This window comes from Stegodyphus dumicola, chromosome 9 (assembly GCF_044657685.1).
Source record: "Stegodyphus dumicola isolate Sdum_Otavi_A_Nest chromosome 9, ASM4465768v1".
Classification (NCBI taxonomy): domain Eukaryota; kingdom Metazoa; phylum Arthropoda; class Arachnida; order Araneae; family Eresidae; genus Stegodyphus; species Stegodyphus dumicola.
This window is the reverse complement of record NC_140776.1, coordinates 177623767-177643138: the sequence shown is the minus strand read 5'-3', so window position 1 is coordinate 177643138 and position 19372 is coordinate 177623767. Positions and strand designations below refer to the sequence as shown.

Below are 19372 nucleotides of genomic sequence, written 5' to 3'. Positions count from 1 at the left end.
GGGATAATTAAGTTTTTTAAAGTATTTCACAAAGAAGGAATAACAACTGTAGAAGTATATGAAGGTGTATTTACAAAATGCCATAGCATTACAGGTAAATTAAAATATGAAAGTTTTTAACTGTAGAATATATATGGCTGTAACAAAAATTTTCCACCCCCCCAAAAAAAAAAAACGTTTTTAATAGAGGGAAAAAACATGAAAACGAGTAGTAATCACTACCCAAATCTATGCCAATGTTTTGGTAGTTTTGGGCCCAGAAACTTGGTGGCCGCGAGTCCAGAAACAGATCTACTTCGTTTCAGATGTCCTGTGCAGATTCGAAGATAGCAGCAGCAAGATGTAGCATCAGGTGTGAAAAAAGTAGAAGTCCGAAGGAGTGATATCAGGGCTGTACGTTGGGTGTGGCAAAAGATCCCGTTTGAATCTGTACAGAGTTCAGACATTGAATGCAGACACATGTGGTCTTATCCTGATGGACATTACCTTTTTACGCCGGAACTAAGTTCGACATTTTTCCTTGCCAGCAGCATCGACATTGATTAGCATCTAGCTATAAACCTTACTGTTGAGGGTTTTACCTTTTTCCAGGTACTCTTCGTGGATAATACCACGGCAATCTGACGAGATAGAAAGCATGATCTTTTTGTTAGTTAAATTGTGCTTTGCGATGCTGCTGATGGGCTCACCGGGAACAGACCAACCTCCTTTTTGGCTTGTGTTGTTGAAGTAAATCCCCTTTTTATCACAAGTGATGATCCAGTCCAGAATCTTGTCCTTGCATTAGTATTCGAGCAGATTAGTGCAGGCCCGAGCACGTCTGTCCTTATCTGCTTGAGTCGGCTGATGTGGCATCCAGCGATTGAACTTATATGTCAAGTTTATGCCATGCATGGTGCGACTAATGGACATGACATTAACACCTAACTCCTTAGCAAGCTCTTGAGTGGTTGCATACTGATCTTCTTCCACAATTTCTTGCAGGAGGGACCTCATCAACATCAGAAGCCCAGGCAGAGTGCTCTGCTTCTTGAATGTCATAGTCCTTGTTTTTCAACATTCGTTACCCAACCTTCACAGTGTCATATGATACAACATTAATGCCTAAAGCTGTACACATGATTTGGTGACATTCTGTAGCTGACTTTTTGCAACATAACTGAAATTAAGATGAATCTAATCTGGTAGCATGATAGTTGCATTTCAGACACCTTGTACTCAATGATAATGATATTTTTTTACAAATTTCACAGCATAGTTTTCTAAAGCAAGTGTCTTTCTTTCAATTGCCAAAAATAGTTTGACAAAATATGATTAAAGACGGCAATGCGAAATGTTTGCGCAGACGATATTTCCGGTGGCAGGAAACTTTCTTTAAAACCCGATACTTATTCCATGTTTGTATGAAACATATTTCATATATGTGTGCATTGGACTGATAGAAAGAGTGACAGGAGCTAAAATGAAGGAACATGAACAATACATGCATTTATTTTAGGAATTTAAATTTTTGCAGGAAATGTTTTAAATTCACATAAGAATTGGTGAGATGAGAGTTTTGAGAAAATGGTGATGTCATAGATGTCTTTATATATTAAAATCATTGAGGTTATGAAACATATTGTAAATTTCAACAGAAAAAATGTTTTGAAGCCAAAAGACATTTTATTGTGCAGACTTTCCATAGCTATATTATATTTTTATTTCCTCTGTGTTCAACAGTGGATGACTCTTGAGTTGATATATATATGGCTCTGATATATATATGATATATATATAGGAAACAAAGGAAATTCACTTAAGGGCAGCATCAGGTGGATACAGTGAGTATGGGAAGATATTTTTTGTTTTAGCAAGAAAGTTTTAAATAGGTGATAATCTGTATGCTACTGATTCTTTGAATAGCAACACTATTTATCAGCCATAACTGAAATCTCTGCTAGTGGATACACTTGAATAGATGTCATATTAGCTGAACGGCTAGTGCCGTGAAACATTGCTGGTATTTTCCATATTCTGTTCCTGCAATTGAATAAGCAATCTGCATAAGCTTTCTTGCTTTTTTAAATATTTTATTATGGCTTTTAGCATGTAATTTAGAATAAAGAACATTATACTTTAAACTTTATTTAATACTAGCTGAAGTACCTGATGTTGGCCCGGCTTTGCGCTGAGTGAAGAGGTTTCATTTAAGCGGATGGGGGTAGTCTTTTCAAAATCTCAGGCAGACAGTCAGTTTCCTTTTATTTTGCTTCAAAGTTAATTGTGCAAAACTCAATAAAACTGTAGATTTTAATTAAGATAGAAAACAAACTTTATTAAACCAAAGGGGAAATTTGCCCAGAAGGGCTATTAATTTTGTTTTGGCATTTTGTATTGATTCACTATAAATGGCAAATCACTTTTCATTTTTTTATTGTTGTTGCCACCAAATATTAGAGCCTTGTATTATATTTAAAGAAATTAAATAATGAATAATCTGCATAATGTATGTATGTTTCTCACATTGTAATAAAATAACAGTACCTAAAGCATCAAATTTTGAATAATGCACGTTTCCATCCGAATATGGGCATCTGAAAGCCCAAATTTAGAATTTGCAATTTGTTTTATTACCTATTTCATATTTTGTAAAGCATTTATGAGTTTTTGATTAAGAAACTTGATGATTTCATAGCGAGCAATGGCAACACTGTACGAAAAAAAAGCATTTTTATCTCCAGCGCACAAGACTGTGTATCGGAAATTATAAAAGACATGCTCTTATAAACATTTTTTTATGTTGCTATTGAATTGAATTTTAAGGTTTTAATTGTGAAGAACATAATATTTAATAAATAAAAACGCACAAAACATTAAAAAAAAAAAAGCCCCTTTGGGCGTAATATAGAATTTGAAAACTTTCAAAAAATTTTTTTCATTATTATACTTGAAATTGCTGTAGTTTCCTTATATTTTATTCACATGTTTGAACATACATTTTATTTATTTATTTTGTACCTTTTATCCCAAAGTTTGAGTGTGGACAACATTTTTCCTTTTTCCATATAAATAAACAAATTATCCGGTGTGCCGTCTCTTTAGCAATCCATGAGAAAAATATAATGTTTCCAAGTAACACAGTTCTTTCAAATTCATGCCTGCTATACAAAGTTATTGTCCCTGTGCCTTGTTGATAATTGTAGCAAATGCAAGCCAAATGCTGTACTGCAATTACTTGGAATCTAAGGCTGTATTTAAATCTCCTGGAAGTAACAAAATCTCAGCGATGAGCACATCTTCAACTGCAGCATGCTTTGTGATGAGGTTGGCATCTATTATGTTCAGCAATAGTTTCTCTACAGTGAACCTTGTGTTCCTGCATAGCTTTGGCAGGTTGATGCTATGTAATATGACATGGGGTCTGTTATTTAATGATCCTGTGTTCTTTCAGGCATTGCACAGCTTGCTCTGATCCATTACTGAATGAATGGATGGAAAAGGGAAAAATTGTTGGACAAGCTTATTATGTAATTATAAATCAATATCTCTATCCATAGATCAATTCTTTGAAGAGTTGAATTTTGCTTAGTTATCCTTTGTGTCGTTTTTGAGAATCAACTTTCAGAAAATTAATCATCCACTTTGCCAATTTGTCCATGGTTTTTAAAATACTTTCAAAACACTTATTTAGTGTGCACTTAAATTCTAGTTTAAAGAGTAAAGAAATGCAGCACCATCTAACGGTTTTATTCAGAACTGATAGTGGGAATGCAACAATGATGATGTAAACCTAAAGCGGATGATGTGATATCAAAATTGAAACTTTGTGGAAATACTAATATTTATATTTATGTATAAAAAAATTAGAAATGTCTTGTTTATTATTTATGACTTGATAGCAGGAAGACAATAACAGGAACACGGACGTAAAATAGCTAGTTATCAGCAAGGCGGGTGCTGTGTGTGCAACATTCTAATATAAACACCCTGAATGTGGACCCGGTGTGTTGGTTTTTCAAAATTATGTATTAATTTTCCTCTTGAAAGTCAAATGTGCAATTCGTTAAAATCAGAATAAAATTGTAGATTCATGTCAATAGCATTTAACACACCAACAAATGTTCCTCATTATGTACAGATGATTTTAATTTAATCCTCTTTATCTCAATCCACCTATTTATGTCATAAATAGGTGGATTGAGAAGGCACTGAAAAGCTCTTAGAAGACATCTTAAAAAGATTAATTTTTCATTGGGATTGTATTTATTTAAATAGAGATTATGCTAGTTAAACTGCATATTGCTGAAATTGATTGAATTAATTTTGATGAAAATTGGTAGAAATAAAGAAAATTATACCTAAATTCCTAGAATGTTGGAAATATCCTTTGTACTTTGATATTTTCTGTTCCAGTACAGCATTTAGACATCATGTGATGTTTATAGAGTTTCTTACTAACAGTGCAGTGCAGCCTTTGAGAATAAATTCAAAATGAATTAAATCTTAGATGTTCATGATTTCTAGCAGGATTAAAAAATAAATAATTAAAATTTAATAGAAAGCAAAGAGATAAATAAAAATAAGTTATTAAACAAAAGGTAAATCGTTAAAATAAAGTAACAAAAACTAAGAAATAGCTCAACCGGTGCCCGATTGAACTTAACTCTGAATATAATGTACTATTTCAAAAAATGATAGAAATAAAAACCATTCTTTTACCAGCACATCAATAAAAAACGTTAAAATGTTTAAAGTACCGCTAAGGAGACTAACAAGAATGCTATAAACAATATATAGAGAAAATTTTAACGAATAATATATAGGTATGTAAGCAAAGGGGAAGAGTCCAATATTTTATGACCACTCTCTCCTGTCAGTACAATACTAGCTATCAAACAGAATATGATAAAGGAGCAAATTTTCTCTGAATCCAAGGGTTAACTGAGAAAAAAAGGAACAAGTGACGATTTTAATCCCCGTCCTTGGTTACAGCTTTTCCAAAAAAATCTGCAGGCGCTCTTTTCCACCGGAAGACATTATCAGTGGAATGAAAAATTTACCTCCTGTCAAAAATTCATTGTATTTTCTGGTAAATAAACCTTTGCCCTACGAGTGGAGGATTTTCTGTTCCTTAAAAGGCTCGACTTCCTTCTAAGGGTTTGTTTGCCAAGGAAAGAAAGGCATACATTCAGAAGTTAGAATATTTTTTATATAATTTTATTATTAAAAATAAAATTTTTGGTATCAAATTCCTGCTAAATTTGTTGTTCAGTTACATAAAAGAATTGCCAGAGCTTTCTTATTTAGAGCTCTGCTGTGCTCTGGCTAGAATTATGATTTATCCCTAAAAACTAAGAAGTACTGGAGCTGGGTTCTGGCACAGTTTAAGCTCTGGTGCATTGCCGTATGCAGTGATGGAGCTCGAGCTTTAATAGGAAAAACAATATGGTGTTATTTCTCAAGTAAAGAAAATCACACCTGAAACTGTATTTAGTGACTGCTCCATTCATCGTGAAGCTTTAGTAGCCAAAACAATCCCTGAAAATCTGAAAATTGTTTTGAATCAAGCTGTGAAAAATATTAATTTTATTAAAAGCCGAGCTTTAAAATTAAGAATATTTACGATTTTATGCCAGAGATGGGCTGTGAGCATGATGTTACATTCTGATGTAAAGTAGTTATCCAGAGGCAAACTTTTACTCCTTTACTTTTAACTAAGGATTATGAAAAAGAAAATTGGATTAGAAATCCAATTTGTTCAAATGCACCTGAAATTTTATCTCATGAAGAAAAAGAACTTGTTAAGTTTTGGTGAACCAAAAAAAAAAAAAAAAAAAGAATTTAAAGGAATTTCAAATAAAGCTATTAAATTTTTTTTTATTATTTCCTTTTTTCATAATCTATTTGTGTGAACAAGGATTTTCTTCCATGAGATATATGAAAAATAAATACAGAACAAAATTAAAAGTGGATCCTAATTCATGGTTAACACTAAATGAAATAAGACCAGACATAAAGAAAATGATCTCTCTTAAACAGACCTGTAAGGGGGATCATTTTGAATGGGGTCATAAAAGAATCCTTTATAGCGTAACAATAATTTATTAACAGGTTTATGTTACACACTGACATCCCATCTAATTTTAAGAATATTACAGAGCCAGAGGGTACCCTTGTTGCTGCACTTAGTCCAACATAGTTTATATTAAGAGCAGTTTATGTACAGGATTGTTTACAGGCCCAAATTTCTTACTAAATTTTAGAATTAAAGTACTAAGACTTGAATTTTGATAAATAAAATGGTAACCAATTTTTAATCTAATATTTTCTATGTGTGCATATTTAATACAATTGTAAGTAGCGAATAGGTTATGCAAATGACAAAATATATATTTTTTTAATATTTCTATTCAGAACTTGAAAAATCATTGTAAAATGTAGTGGTGGGACTAAAGTTTTTGAATTTTTGTTTAGATGGTATGCGTTAAATCAAACGATTGAGAACTCCTGGTGCAGATTTTGTCAAGACTGTATTGATTTCGAGGGCAACTGATAAACTTGCCTCTTCATCAAGAGCAAAGATATCTGCCTATTTGGTCAATGATGTTCTCTGTTTTACAAATAATGAAAAAAATAGTAGATAGTTGAAATAATTCTTTAATTCATCTGCAACCAAATTTCAAAGCTATTGTAGCATCGACTCTGTAGACCGCCTGCCTGTATATGATCTTTAATAGTTAATAAATTCTCCCTTCTTTAATGTTTAAACCATATACTGTGTCTTCATGCAAAAGATAAAAAGTCAGATGAAATTCCACAGAATAAGTAATTAAATTTTAAGGAATATCTGCTGCATTATATATATATGCAGATGGGTAAAACTCTTGGCCTCTTTCATTTTGGCAATTTTTGCAGTTTTTATAATTTTATAGTCAAGGATAATTTTTCTAATATTTTAAATGTAATGAATTATATTCATGAACCTGAAAAATGTTTCTCAAATGTCAGAATATGTTCCTATTCATGTTTCTTCTTTGCTGTGTTCACCTTTTTACTGTAAAACATTTGCTTTTCTGACATATATTCTGTTGCATTCTCTATGCTTCTGTTTATTTTCAGTTTAATTAACATTGTTTTATAGATGTGAAGTTTTAAAATGTGTATCCAATAAAGTCTTAGTTTGCATCCTAATAATGTGTTGACATACATCTTCAACCTTCTGACCTGTTGCCAAGGCAGTTTCTTAAAGTTAACTATTGCTAACTTGTCTCTGTTATCCTAGCACCCTTGGTTATTTGTTTGTCTGCTGTGACATTATGGCCATGTGGGGGAGTCACCTTTTGCACATTCAGTCATGAACAAAACAGTATTGTGCCATTTTTGAAGCTTAGTGCCAATCTTATGTGTGTGAGAGTTTTATTATGATAATTATTATTATTATTAAGGTTTCCCTAATAAAAGCACATTAGACGAAAGCACACATGTTGAAAGGCCAAAAAAAATAATCCTGCCGTGGTAACAGCCCACAGTATGGATGGTGGATGAAAAGTGGATGAAAGCGCACATTTAGGAGCATTTTGTTTTATTTCTTCCCCCATACTTTTGGATAGGTATAAATGAAATGGATTGATCAACAACAGCAACATGGAAATATTCTCTCATTTAATGGAAACTGCAGAAGTCCATTATGGGGAAGCATATGACTATGTTATTATTATTGTGAATAAACATTCATTAATTTCCACAAAATTTTTACATGCATTGATTTTAATGTTAAGATGAGATGGCTGCCCTGATTGATATAGCGGTGAATTATGCTGGCTGCCATATCACTAGGACCGGGTTCAAATTTTGGAGAAAACATGAATGTTTTTAAGTGTGTAGTCTGTATATATGACCTGGGGGTACTTAAAATACTTAATGTGGCTAGAAAGTACTTTAATGATAGAAGAGGGGTGGGAGGCCCTTGGCTGTGTCTCTGAGGCTGTTTTATATTAAAATTGGAGCACAGTTAGTCTGGTGAGATTATATATGCTTGACCAAAGGTATAATGCTGGTGTCCTGTTAAGATGGCAGTGAATTGGGGCATACTTCTCTCATATTTTAATCAGCCACTGTGTTGTGATTTGTTTGAAGCAAGCTTTGGTTTGCAGAACTCATATAAATTAATGAAAGGAATGCATGATCTATTAAACCATGTTTGTGTTTGGAAACATTTTGCCTTCCCAGCATGAAAGAATTTTGCACAGCCCTTTTGGCTTCAGATCGCATTTCAGTTTTATGAAGTGATTATTCAAACTAAACTTTCTGAAGTTCTTGAAGAAACAGAGTAGCTGCATGTTCATCTGTTGTCAAATTCCAAGTTGTGAAATCCATTGCAGTTGGAAAAAAAATTGAAAAGCGTTGTTGCAAGAGGGATGGCTATAAAAGTAATTAATTCCGAGAAAAGCAGCAAATCAAATATGTGATACAGTACACATGGATCACTGACATCTCCCTTCATGAACACATCACTTTATTAACAAATTATCGGAACAACAAACATCTTGAGTGACAAATGCCCTCGCAAGAGACCGAAGAAAGGAACCTAAAATTTAGAAAAACAACCATTATAACTAAATGCTGTAAAAAAAATTACATTTACATTTCATTGTACAAATTCCTACTCTATAAAACTTCAGAATTTTGAATTAATTTTTTAAAAGAAAAATTTAATATAATTCAAAAATAGATAAAAATTATCCAAAATGTTCTGTTTAAAGCAAAACAAAATCTGATAGCATACTGTTGTCATAGTCAAAGCAATTTCAGAAGTTAAGTTGAATTAATATTTATATTTTATGTTATGAACTTACACTGTACAAATTATCATTGGGAATGAATTAATGTGTGAAGATTATAAATTTATAAGAAATAATTGCTAAACTAGATATTGATATTGTAATTTAATGCTCCAAGTGGCTAAGGGTTGGCCCTAAAGAGCTAAATTTTCTAAGACAAAGAGTAAGTGGTATTTTCTTGATTTTATTTCAAAATGACTCTCTGACTTTGGGCCTTGACTTCTTAATATATATATATATATACCATTTTAATTATCTGGACAGATTTTAAAATTTGTACTTAAAGACATCATGACTGATATTTTTTAATGTTTGCTTAGCTTAGATTTTGATATTTGTCTGAAGCATTTTATATTCTACTAATAACTGTGTTTTCTGCGTATTGTTTTTTATGTTCTGGAAATTAAACATGACTTTATGTATGTGTAAGATAGTGTACGCTTTTTTGCCATAATATGTTATCTTTTGTAATCAGTTTTTAATGCTCATTCTAAAAAAGTATTATTACTCAATTTTTTTCCTTTATTGTAAAATTATGCTATAAAATTCCAGCATAATATTGAAACATTTATTTATAGGTTGGTTTATAAATGGTTTTACCTCATCTATATGATAAGTTACGGACTTGGTGTTGTAGGTTATATTATTGTACTCCTAACACTTCTTGGAGTCAACCTTATGTTCCGAAGCTTACCCCAACCATGGATGGATTGCGGCCTTATGTGTCTTTTCTATGGTCTGTACTATGGTGTCTTAGGTAGAGATATATCTGAAATTATCACAGACAAGATGGCTGCCACCATAGGGGTAATAATTTATAAATTCTCTTTTTGTATGGGTTTTATGTATTGAAATTTTGTATTGTAATACTTATTCCATAAATGTAAACAGTTTGTTCTATAGTATCTGAAATTCTGAGATACCAGTTTTAACATATTGTAATTTTGTTATTGCTATTATTTGTTACTGTAATTTTGTTATTGCTCCTGAAGTATAGTAAAAAGTTGAAAAATATTGAAAATTTGTTCATTGCCAGAGAGGTTGAAAGCGCTCTTAGTCTTTTCCTCTCATTTTCTTTGGCATTAAAATATATGTAGGGTAAAAGAAAAGAAATGAGTATAGCTTTTTTATATGGATGACAGCATACAAGCTGAGTAAAATTCTGCAGTAAATATGCATATTATTTAATATTAGAAACTTCTTTTTATTAGCCCACCAGCGGCCGAACGGTAAAGTCGCTGAACACTGGTAGTTCAGTCTGAGGTTCGAATCCCACGAACGGGCTGGCTGCATGAGCGTTTTCGTGGTTTTCCCCATGTTTAGCATGTATATGAGCCAGTTTCCCTTAGAAAGTCCTCCACGAAGGTATCCCTTCCCTTAGGCAGATAGCCCTTGAGGCTTTGCCGTAATTAAATAACCTAACCTAACCAATCTTTTTATTTATTGTGTAAATGTTTATAAATAATTAGTCTTCACAAAAAATTAACAGGTTTTTAAAATATAATGAAATTATTATATGAAAGCCTCAGCTCAAACAATAAATATTCTGTTAAACATTTGTGTGATTAAACAGTATCCAGTCTTAACTTGCTTTATAATTGAAACAAAAGGAGATGTAAATCGAATCTGTGAAATGTCAAATTGTAATTTGGTCTTCAAATTTTACTGTAAGCAATATCACTATATCTGTAATCAACTCAAAGCTAGATGAAGTATTTATTTATACACTGTATACAGTTAATCATCTATGAAGCTGCAAATCAGAGATCATGGCTTAATATGGCATTTTAATCTAACATCTAACTGCTCCTTAACTCTGTATAATTCTGATGTGGGGGTGTTTCTATCGTAGTATGACAACACATTTCTCTATACTCCCCACCTGAACTCATAGAGTTCACACAATTAAGGATAATAACAATTAAGTCTAAATAAAATTAAAATACTTACAATTACTTACTGTTACAATTTTTTTAAAAAAAAAGAGGGAAGAATCTCTTTGAATGTCTAATAAAATATGAAATAAGAAAAATTAATCAGTTGAACAAAGGAATTACTGAATAATCAATAAGTTCAAATTATTCTCATTAACTGCTGGAAAAGTCAATAGTTCTTAAGTTGGTTCACAACTTCTAAGGCTTACGAGAGTTGTATGGGTCTCTTCATTTGTCCTTTGGACGTTTTAATTAAACAAGAATGAGCATGTTGATCTTGTCCTCTATATAATTCTGCTACCACACTAAGCTCCCATAAGAGTTTGGATTTTGTAGACCCTTCCAAAAAAAAACAAAATCTCCAACTTTTAATTTTTTATCGATTTGGGAATATCCAAATGGTGGGCTGTTCACAAGTCGAGTAAATATTGTTCCTTCCACCTTTTCCAGAGATGTTCTAAAAGTTTTCTAAACATTCGTAAAAACCTTCTCACCGTGCAGGTGTTCTGGGATAAATTTCCAGCTTATCTTCTTGCAGGTAATAAAATCTTGAAATTTGGAATCCTTCAGTATTTTTTAAAAATGCTTGCATTGTTGATTTACCTTTTGAAAGGTTTTTGTCATAATCTGAATAAGTTGTACAATAACGTCCTTGTCTTGACACGGGTCATCTAAAAGCCATCAAAAAATTTTCTGTTGACAAACTGGAGACCAGCTCTAAATGAAGGGCTTTGGTAACGGCACAGGTAAAAATAACTATGTACGATTTGTTGGTTCTGGTTTCTGATCTAACCCAAATCAGACCAGCAAAGTCGATTTCAGAAAACAAGATGGTGGAGTTTCAACTATTCGGCCTTTTGGCAGCTGTGCAGTCACCTGTTGAACAGGTATTACTGTATACTTTTTACAAATAAGACAGCTTCTAAGGATTTTCTTCACAAGCTGTCAGCCTTTTGATGTCCAGTATTCTTTTTGAAGGTTGGTTGAAGTTGCTGAAACTCCACCATGCATCAACTTATTATATTTTCTTTCAATAATGAGTTCTGTAAATTTTTAATTTCGAGTCAAAAGGATAGGATGCTTTTCTTCATTGCTGAAATCAGAAAATTGTAATCTTCCTCGTAGCTGCAAGATTCCTTTATTGTCTAAAAACGGGGAAAAAGAAAATATGGATGACTTCTTAGATATGTTTTTATCAGTTTCTAATGCAGAAATTTCCAAATTTTAAACCACTCTTTGAATTCTACAGATCCAGAGCTCTTCTGCGTCTTTAAGCTCTTTTGCTGTGGGAATATCTGGCAAGTTTGTAAGTTTCCTAATTTTCAAAGTGAAGCATTTAATCCAAGCTGTTATTTTTAATATCTTATGAAAATAAGATTACTGTATATATATCAGATAATTCATCCTTCTCTTGTACAATACATTTATTCTGTTGAGCATGAGCAAACTTCTTTCTTATATTCCAAAATTTTTTCTTCAATAATGTCTAAATTACCAAAGGGCCAACACTGTAAAAGCCAGGGTGGTCCATGCCACCAAAGTTGGCAGCTTCTTAAGTTATCAACAATAGTTCCTCGTGATGTGAGGTAGGCTGGGTTGTCTTTCCTATAGCAACAATGCCAATCACTGCTTTCAGTTAGTTTTTGAATTTCATAAATTCTGTTTTTGATGAAAGGTTAAAATCTTTCGGGAGATCCACAAATCCAAAAAAAAAAAAAAAGTTATTTATGAGTGAAAGGGGATTACTTTGTATTTTAAACATTTGTGGTTTTATAACTCAACCTGGTGGACAAAAGTGCACCTAAGAGCTCAAATCTAGAAAGTGTAAGTGATTTCAGAGGTGTGACTCTACTCTTGGAAGCAAAAAAAAAAAAAAAAAACTGTTTGAAAAGTTCCATTGTTAAAACCTATTCTCAGTTATACCATGCATCCATAAGCAGAAGTTGAGAGGGTCGTAGATGAATATTTTCACAACCTTCCAGACTCTCACTTCCAGACAGACGCGAAAGAATACTAATGTTGGGGAAATGCTGGATGAAGTGTATTGGAAGTGGAGGGAGATTATGTAGAAAATAAAATCATTTTTTTTTTAACAGAAACTCAAAGTCTCATTGTCAGGCCGAGAACTTTTCACCTTGCCTTCATAGTAACAAGTAATCCTGAGGTGGTTCAGTTCTTCAGTTTCTTTGTACCAGGCTTTCCATTTACAACTGAGATCAAATGGCAGTTCATCACCGAATCAATTTTGGCAGGCGAGATTTCCTGAACCAAAAACTTTATTCTTATACAGTCAAAATTCTTTAATCCGGACCTCAAAGCTACAAACTTTCTGCGCATGCATCAACATATTATGCGTTAACGCATGCGCATAATACGTTTACGCATGCTCATTTAACGTATAACGGATGACATAAGCTAAGCTCTAATTATCTATTTCAGTTAATGTTGCAGATTGCGTTGTTCCTTAATATTCTAATTGGATCCGGCTTATTATTTTTTGCAGACTGTTAGAGCAATTTTTTAAAAGTAAGAACTTTCAATTATGTCGAAAAGAATTTCCGACTCCGGAGCTACCAAAGGATCTACAAAGCGAAAGCATGTCTTGATGTCTATCAAACAAAAAGTGGAATTGGTGCAAAAAATGGATAAAGGCATATCCTTTGATTCTCTAATCATTCCAAAATCGTTTACGCTTTCTTCCGGAAATTACGGTACATATATATATAAATAGGCAAAAAATTCGAATAAAAATTTTTTTTAAACCCATTATGTGCTATTCTAGCTGCAGGATTGAAGTAGAATAAATTTAAAGCATCTAAATTAATTAGGAAATTGGAATAAAAGCAAGGCAATTCCTCTGTATTATAATAATTGCAACCATGTATAAGAGTTATAACATAATATCTGAACTAATAGGATTAAAGAGGGAATTCATAGTAGAACAATTTTGAAAAATAAAAATGCAAAAGGGAAAATATACAAAATTATATGAATAAAAAATTAATCACCTTTTATTGAAACTCAAATTCTGAACTCTTCAGGGGAAAATGAATTAAAGCTTCCTAAAAGTCATTTAATATGTTTTGTTCTCCTCGTCCATTTGAGATCAAAAATCATAAACATATTTTATCAATTTTGAAATAAAATTCATATAAAAATGAAACCTCGAATCTCAAATGTACCAGAAATTTCCCTATACATTTTTGAAACACTTGAAAAAAAAGCATAAATATACATAGTACCGAAATGACAGTTAAAAACCATAGAACTTTACATTATGTACATTAAAATTCAACTAAAACTCAAAAAACAAATTGGTCTAAAATCAATATAGTGCCAAAATGACTGTTAAAAACCGTAAAACTTTATATGCATTGAAATTCACCAAAAATTTAAAAAAAAAAAAAAATGTCTAAAACCAATATATGCTAATCTGAAATTCAAAATCAAGCATAAATATAGGGCAAAACTAATAGTCATTTAGGCAAATTAAAAATTAGAGAACTCCAGTTATGCTAACAAATTTTTTAATATCAAGAAAACGAAAAACTGTACTTAGAGATTTTTATAAATAAGAAAGTTAAATCTGAGCTTTAAACAGCTAAAAACTGAAAACCTATTTGAAACTACTCGTATAATTGGAAAAATTGAAAAGCGTAAACTTACTGAAATTCTTACTGAATTCTAAAGATAACTAAACGATGTTCTTGTTAAAGAAAGTAGAATTCAAACTGCTCTGGGGAAGCCAAAATTTTGTAGTTCTTCGGAAAAGTATGCGACAAGTTCAAACTGTCCAATATCAAAACAAAGTATTTTAACATGTGTTCAAAGTGTCTGACACTGTTATATTTTGTGTGCAGGGGTGTCAATAGTCGGGTGTAGTCTATAAAATTATTACTATCGAGAAGGTGGTGATCATCAGCTCAAATTTGCGGCGTAAGAAACTGTTAAAAGGAGCTAAAATTTTAAAGCGTGAAACTATAACCGACTCAAAGTTTCAGAGAACGAAACTGTTAAAAGGAGCTAAAATTTTAAAGCGTAAAACTATAACTGCCTCAAAGTTTCAGACAACGAAAAAGGTATATGTTATAAAAGATAAATGTCTTCACGTAATCGGAGTACAATACGACTTGGAAACTAGAAACCCCATTCTTTTAGTAACAGCCAGATTTGCCGGTATAAATTTACAAAAAGTAGAAAGAGAGTATATAAATAGTAAAAATAATTAAAGGGGGCAAATACAAAATCTTGGACATATGTGCATTAAATTTCTTAGCGTAGTCATCCAACTATTACCTCCAATTAAGTTTTAAGTGACAATTATCATATCACTTTAGATGAGAAGTTTAAAAAAAGTAGTTAATACCAGCTTTCTTTAAAGCTATGGAAATTTTGAATTGAGGTGTTTTATTTTCTAAGAGAATATTGACCAAGTTAGTGATTTCGTCTTGTAAGTATTTTGACTTTGTTGCAAATATTTTTTATTCTAATTAGTTGAGTATGGTATTAGTATTACTAATTTGTAAGGTATTAAGTATTACTAATTTGAAAATATTGGAGTGCCAGTGGATGAGTTTTATCTCTTCTTTTGTCGTAGATTTTAATATTTTTAAAATTGTTAATGTGCAAATGTAGGTAATTAATATCTTCTTGTTGAAAGTTAGTTTTATTTAGATTCACACATGAAGAATAAATGCGATCGTATTCTATTTGATTGTAGTTATTGAATGTAATAATATCATCCATGTATCTGTAAAAATGTAATAATATCATTATGTATCTGTAATATAAATGTTGCACTTGAGATCATTGTTGTTGGAAATGAAATTCCTTGGTGAAAAGGTAAATATTACAGATGGCGGAACTCGAACAAGTCACCATTAGGATACCATTGATTTGTTTAAAAAAAGCATTATTAAATGTTATGTAGTAATTAAATAGAATACTTTTTAAATACGGTTGCCACTCTTCTTTGGAAATAACAGTAATAACTTGTGGAAATAGATCTGGTAGTAATCAGACTGTCAAAGACTTCTTGTAAAGGAAGAGCTGTGTATAAATTCTCAAAATCGTAGCAGTAGATATTATCAATCTTTAAAGTGTGAAGTGCTTCTATTATCAGTAAGTTATTATTTATTATCCATTTGAAATTAAGATCTTGCATCTGTTCATTTTTAATAAAGTAGAGAACCGTTTTAAGTATTTTCGTGAAACGGTAGACCGTTTCTTTCATGTAATTTCTTGTCCCGTTAGCTATGAATCGAAATTTGACAGGTGTTTTGTGAAATATAGGCAATGCATAAAGGTTAGAAGATCTGTTGTAAAATTTATTAGTAGTAATTTTAAGTCTCCAATGTATGGCCGTGAAATGCTTTTACAGGATATTCGCCGTAGTTTTAACTTTATGATAGGTAACTGCGCTATGGAGTTCTTTCTTGATCAGCTTGTAGTAGGAAGCTTTTCAAATAAATAATACTAAAGTTGTTACTGGCTTTGTCTATTTTTGTAATGGTGAACAGTTCCTTTAAAATTTTCACTTTCATATCTAAATCTTCCTTATTATATTTGCTGAAGTCGCTGAGCATTTCTTCTTTCCATTCCAGATAAGTTTGTTTTGTAGTTGAAGAATACAGTGAAAGCTTCTAGATCTCTTTCGAATTGTAATAAATGCAGAAATTTTTGCTAACTTTGAAAGTGGATCGACATTTGGTGCCAAGATTCATCAACTGCCTTAAATTTCTTTCTTCTATAGTTTCTAAATATCCTGTTATAATATGTTGATGATGTTGATCTACATAAGGGCTATATTCTGGAAGTTTGTGATTGCAAATATCTGGAGTATTATCGATCTCATGGTGGTTAATTCTTAAGCTGTGTAGTGTTCTTTCATATCTATAGCTTGGTATTACCTATACTTTGTCTGGGATCAAAATTTAGTTTGTGATCAACATATCTTTCAGAGTGTCCATTTTAAGCAGTGTCTTATCATTAGTTCAAAAACTGTTCATAATGATAAATACTCGCCTAGTCACAGCATGCAAGGAAAATAAAAGAAAAGCTCTGGCAGTATTAAAATATTTGAACAAGGAATCTTGTTCTTATTAAAATATGCACTCTTTTCCATCCACCTCTGAACTGGGCACATCTTATTTTTTGACCACTCCAATATTTTTCTTCCGTGATATATTGTTCAAGGTAAACATATTCCTCATATATATCATTTCAAATAATTTATGATTTGGCATCATTTTGTTAATTAACAGAAAGCCTTTTTCAGCTTGACTCCAAGAAAGGATTTCATTTAATATGATCCAGGGTTTAACATTTCTGTGCATGAATCTTGCTCTTATGTCATGCTGTTTTCATCTCCTGAAATACTTTTTTTTATCCATTTTTCCAAAGGAGCGTTCTGATAAAAGGAAACAATAGTTTCTCGAAATGCAAAAACTTCGTATTGTGGCACATCTCCACTTCAAGATTTTTGAAGGGTGGGTTTTTTATTTATTTATTTATTTATTGGAACAAAGTTATCCTCTATCTTGCTCAATACTGAAGCTTTAAAATCATCCTCTGAAGTAATTACATCAAATGCAATTGCAGTTTGATTTTCAGTTGTTGTGATATTTTATGAAATGTTGAAGCTTTAGTGTTAATAAAATGTACCCAAACTTCTGCCACTGGATTTTCAAAGAATTTTGAAATAAGCCTGGGACACTTTTCTTGAAATTGAAAATAAGCCTTTAGTGGTAAAAACATTTCGGGAGGGAGAAGTAATGCTAACCACCCTAGTATCATTGAAAAATTGGTTTTTATGAAGTTGTTTAAATTTTTTAGTGTTTCAGCTCTAATAGTATAAGATTTAAAATATATGTATATATCTTAGAAATAATGATTTCTATATCAACTGGCAAACCATCAGCAAATGTTCTTATGGTTTTATTGATAATATGCATTGCACATTTGACTTCAGTTAAACCATGGTTAAGGTTTCGTTTCAGTTCAACAAAAACAGTATTTTCTACGCGTCTATCAGCTCCTTCAGAGTTAGAATTCGTATTATAGGCATCAAGACCTTTTCTTTTAATTTATTTTGTTCAAGATAAGTATTTAAATAGTTGCTGAGTAAGTGTAAGGCATTTAGTATTATTGCTTCAAGTGTAAGGCATTTAGTATTATTGCTTCGGCCTTGGTTCGCACACATGTAAATTTAGGCTCCTTAAATGCCACTTGAAGCAGCTTGGACGTATAGTCCATAGACCTAAAGCTATGGTTGTGGCAAATAATATGGTATGCAAAAGTTCCTTCCACTGCAGCTAATTTTTCTTCTTCCTTGTTGCCTATTTTCTCCTGTTTGAAGAAATTGTTCAATAATGATGTAGATGCAGCAGCAGAGTTTGACATTTTATATTTGTTACTATTTATATGAATTTGAATATCTGTACGGGCAACATGGCTTATTGAAAATTTTGAAGAACATGTTCACACCAAAGCACTGCACTGTATGCATAATCGCTTATAGTTTTTTTTCAATAAACAGGTATTCTTTCTGTAGGTCTTTGTTAAAAGTACATTTCTTTTTTTCCCCCGAACCCATTATTAAAAAGTCAATGGTAAAAATCAATAATGAATTAAACTGCAGGAAAACATACCTTTAGCATGTACGTAATGCACTGTTGATAAAAATTATATGTTGTTGTCAAACAGAAAACATTATTAAACGTCATCGTTTCAAAATCTTTTAACTCTTATGCACAATCAAAATGATAATGGAGTAAGAATTTTACAATTTAAATGGGACAAAAGAAAGATGATTTCAAATGGTTTTATCTACAATGAAATTTCAATGAATTACATCATTAGGATTTCTAACAGGTGAAATATGTAAGAGTTGTCCGAAATGCAAATTAAGTGAGATGTTCGTTTCCCAAATCTGGAATGCAATAGTTCAAGAGCAGCTTCGTAATTATTCTCGATAAGAGCGAAACCAGAAATAGCTTTGGTGGCTGAGCCACCAAGAAAACTTTTTAACTTAAGTTAATTTTTCTATTTTTGATAAATTTGGATTTTTGTCAATCACATTTTTGAACTGACCTATAATTTCTAACCAATTCGATGGATCACCATAAAATTTTGAGATAGTTAATTTTGGAAGACAAGTACATTTATTACTTTCGTTTTTGGAATCTGTAGCAGTTTTGTCAGGAGTGTTCACACCTTCATTGTCCAAATTTTCGAGTTTATTCAATTCCTTAAATTTTTTTCTTCGCTCTGAATTGCCACAGTTAGATTTTCTCTTTGTATTCCAGAGCAGACATGACTTCAAATTCATCCACTTTGACTTTTGACACTAAACTTTTGAGGCCGGGCTTTGGCAGCTGTAAAAGCCTTGAAAGGACAGGGTATCTTGAACCAAATACTTCCTTAAGAAATCACCTCCTATTTGCAACAAAGATTCTTGTGTGTAGTTTAATGGATTCACAGATGGGTGCATCTATGTTGCAAAAGGAAGGGAAGTGTAGGGATTAGTGACCAGACTTCAAGATGCTTTTTGTCACTGAGGGAAAATTTCATGTTACAGTTGTTCTGGATTGAGACTACTGGACATTACGCAGAAAG

General features: G+C 31.9%; 1 protein-coding gene across 1 annotated transcript in view; it reads left to right on the top strand.

The window, feature by feature from the left end:
• The window catches only part of LOC118203661 (E3 ubiquitin ligase Rnf121), a 74515-nt gene that overhangs the window by 23324 nt on the left and 31819 nt on the right, over nt 1-19372 (top strand). Inside the window, exon 5 of the mRNA XM_035375938.2 lies at nt 9401-9629. Within this exon, the coding sequence (XP_035231829.1) occupies nt 9401-9629 (229 nt within the window). The remainder of the gene's footprint in view (nt 1-9400; nt 9630-19372) is intronic.